Here is a 2,913-nt window from a genome sequence, read left to right as displayed (position 1 = left end):
ACGTATGATGTTTACAAACTTCTGGGGCATTCCGTGGTGAGCAAGGGTCTCAAGAAGAACAGACCGGTCAACCGATTCGAATGAGCCTCAGAAATCCAGGAATACTAGAATCGTGGGTCGCTTATACGTATGGCGTTGTTCTAGCATCTGACGCAGTGTGAAGATTTGGTCAACACAACCCCCACCAGGCCAGAATCCCGTTTTCTGCTCTCGTGTCAGTGTCTTACGAGCCATCCTAAGGCGACGAAGCAAAATTGACGCCAACAGTCTCGTTACAACCGGGGTCCAGCTGATCCCCCTGTGGTTACCACACTCACCGCGCGCCCTTTTTTTGGAAATGGGCACTATCACCGATTCTCCCCAGTTGTCTGGGACAGACTCCGTTTCCCAAATGCAAGCAAACAGATCGGACAAGCGCTGGCTGAGGACTTCACCCCCGTCTTTGAACAGTGCGGGTGGAAGGTCATCCGGACCGGGAGCTCGGTGGCGCTTGAGAGAACATATGCAATCGTAAACCTCTGAGGCCGTAGGTGGTTCCACGTTCACCGTCCAGGGTTCTACTTCACCTGTAGGCCCTAGATGAGTGTCGGCTGGCGGCCACGACAGTTGTTGTTCGAAGTATTCGAACAAGTGTTCGGTAATAATGAAGCACAGATTCAGTTTATCGCAAATAACAAGGAATCTGCTTAAATGCTGTAAAAAATGTGATCCTCCATTTCTAGCGGAATTGAACCATCCGTAAAAACCAAGACAATTTCTGTTAAAGCAGTAATTTGGTTTGTGCTCTCCAACATCCTGAGTATAATCTAAAAGGACTGGGGAAGACAAGAACATACAGAAATCTGGCGCAGCGCACCTGTTCAAAAGACGACGCTTCTCATACATTTCGTAAAACAAGACATCTCCCTTTTGTAACCAAAGAAAGCATTAGCCATGTGCGGCAAGGTCGATGCGAAAACTGAAATTGGAGACCACCATTATGTCATTTACGGTACCCTAATTTCTTCTGTTCATGAGTCGCTAACACAGAGACCCTTCTTCAACCATCACGGTGACATAAATGCATTGTACAGGATCCCCCTAGTCATTACTTTATCCTACTCTATTCCTTCAGTCAGACAACTCCTCAAGAATCATCCGAGCCTCTACTCCGTCATGGTATATTGCCTATCGATCCAATTCGGAGAAGGCACTGGATGGCTCATTCTTTTGTTTGTGGTAATGGATGACGGTGCTGTGAATCCGTTAGCCAGTCAAGATCCGACACAAACGAGTGCTTCTCATGGAACAGAGAGTAACCTCGAAACTGTTAGGTTAGACTGCTCCAAATTTCTAGTCGTAAAGACTATATGGTCGGAATTCAGTTACATCCACGCGATTGTAGCCAAACTACCATCAATTCAAAGAAATCGGCGCGGTTTATCATCATAACACCTAATGTTGTAAGGTTTACACACTACTCTTAAGGTTGCTGAAAACTCGTCTGCATCAACTTTATGAGTAGTGTAGTACGTCTGCACTATGTATTGCGATATCTCCAATATCGTGCCAACTGAAATAAGAGGCAGCCTGGTGTAGCAAGAAAGACATCATAAAGAAGAGATCTAATTCTCTGTGAATCTCCCTTGAAAACCAAATTGGTGTGTACATGAGTGTATTACGAGTGGCATTTAGTTTAACTACCCTTGCTGTAAACCTGGTCACACGAGCAACATGTTCATCCAGAAAGCTTTAAGTTTCAGTGGCTCCCTCAGACCAGACTGCCGGGCAGGCAGGTTATCGTCAGTCGGAATAAACAGAATTGGCCAAGCTACCCAGAAGTCATTTGAACACATGCTCGTACAAGTGGAGCCAAAACCATGCTCACTGCCGTGCACGTTCAAGGACAACGGAGTGTGGAGGTGGCTCCATGTGGTGTAGTCCATGTACGAACATGTTCACCTGCTGTTCAGTGATCATCAGAAAATCTTTCCATGAGCTACTGAAGCGCCAGCTATTGGAATACATCCATTATTGATTCCTGGGTGTTCGCTCAGATGAAAGCACCACCTGCATGAAGAGCTGTTTATGTTTGAAGTCAAGCTTCCTCATGGATGCCGCTTCATTAATCAGTCGGTTCTACATATAATTAATTATAAAAAGCTGACCAGTCAACCCAGGAGAATCGCTTATTCTGCTTGTGTAGGCTTGCAGTATGCTTAGATGACCTTGAGGGGGATCATTCCCGATGAAGTGGCATTACCATTGGGGATGGATAGGGCAAGCTGAGTAGTAGCTACAATTTTCAGCCAAAACGAAAAATCCAATGCGGTTACATCGAAAGGCGTTTGCAGTAGTTTGTGTTTTCTATAGAGGGGAATGTCGGTAGCTCATGTAGCGTAGATGGTCGTTGGCTTGTTCGCTGAGCTGAATAATTTGGTTGTAAATGTTTTATCACCAATCGACAACCACTAACCCACCGGTACGCACAACTACGCACTGATGATGTCACATCGATTGGTGATGAAACGTTTGCAAACAAATTGCCCAGCTCAGCAAATAAGCTAACGACCATGGATGTGATCTTCACTTGTCGGCCCAGCATAAAGTGAACAGACTTTAGCTACAGGGTCGTAAGTGCCATGTAAACGGTTCCCTGAACTCTTTTTTGCAGCCACGCTGCGTTCGCATGCGCGATGCCGCAAATGTGTGGGTCACTTCCGAAAAACCTTTTTTTTACAAGGTATTCAGTTAGGCTAGGTCAAGAGAATGTTTGACACCCGTTTGAACTTGTCACACGATGCGGAAAGTCGGTTTCCCACCTTTCCCCATTGATGTTAGGAGGTCATACTCACTGTTTTCACATGCACACCAAGTGTCTATAGAAGATGACCGAGGATGATAAAGGCCTCCTTTGGATGGTGTGCTCTCAGT

The 2,913-nt window shown here is 45.8% G+C and overlaps 2 protein-coding genes across 2 annotated transcripts in view; one reads left to right on the top strand and one right to left on the bottom strand.

The window, feature by feature from the left end:
* Nucleotides 1-318: 318 nt before the first annotated feature.
* Nucleotides 319-2,913, bottom strand: part of T265_13580 (hypothetical protein) — a gene marked incomplete at both ends in the record, with an annotated part of 28,834 nt that continues 26,239 nt past the window's right edge. The window contains one exon of the mRNA XM_009169573.1: nt 319-566. Coding sequence (XP_009167837.1) covers nt 319-566 — 248 coding nt within the window. The remainder of the gene's footprint in view (nt 567-2,913) is intronic.
* Nucleotides 1,222-2,913, top strand: part of T265_04733 (hypothetical protein) — a gene marked incomplete at both ends in the record, with an annotated part of 4,782 nt that continues 3,090 nt past the window's right edge. Inside the window, one exon of the mRNA XM_009169546.1 lies at nt 1,222-1,313. Coding sequence (XP_009167810.1) covers nt 1,222-1,313 — 92 coding nt within the window. The remainder of the gene's footprint in view (nt 1,314-2,913) is intronic.

The sequence above is a fragment of the Opisthorchis viverrini genome, assembly GCF_000715545.1.
Source record: "Opisthorchis viverrini unplaced genomic scaffold opera_v5_79, whole genome shotgun sequence".
Taxonomy (NCBI): domain Eukaryota; kingdom Metazoa; phylum Platyhelminthes; class Trematoda; order Opisthorchiida; family Opisthorchiidae; genus Opisthorchis; species Opisthorchis viverrini.
Note: the sequence above shows the minus strand (reverse complement) of the source record. Positions and strands in the feature narration are given on the sequence as shown.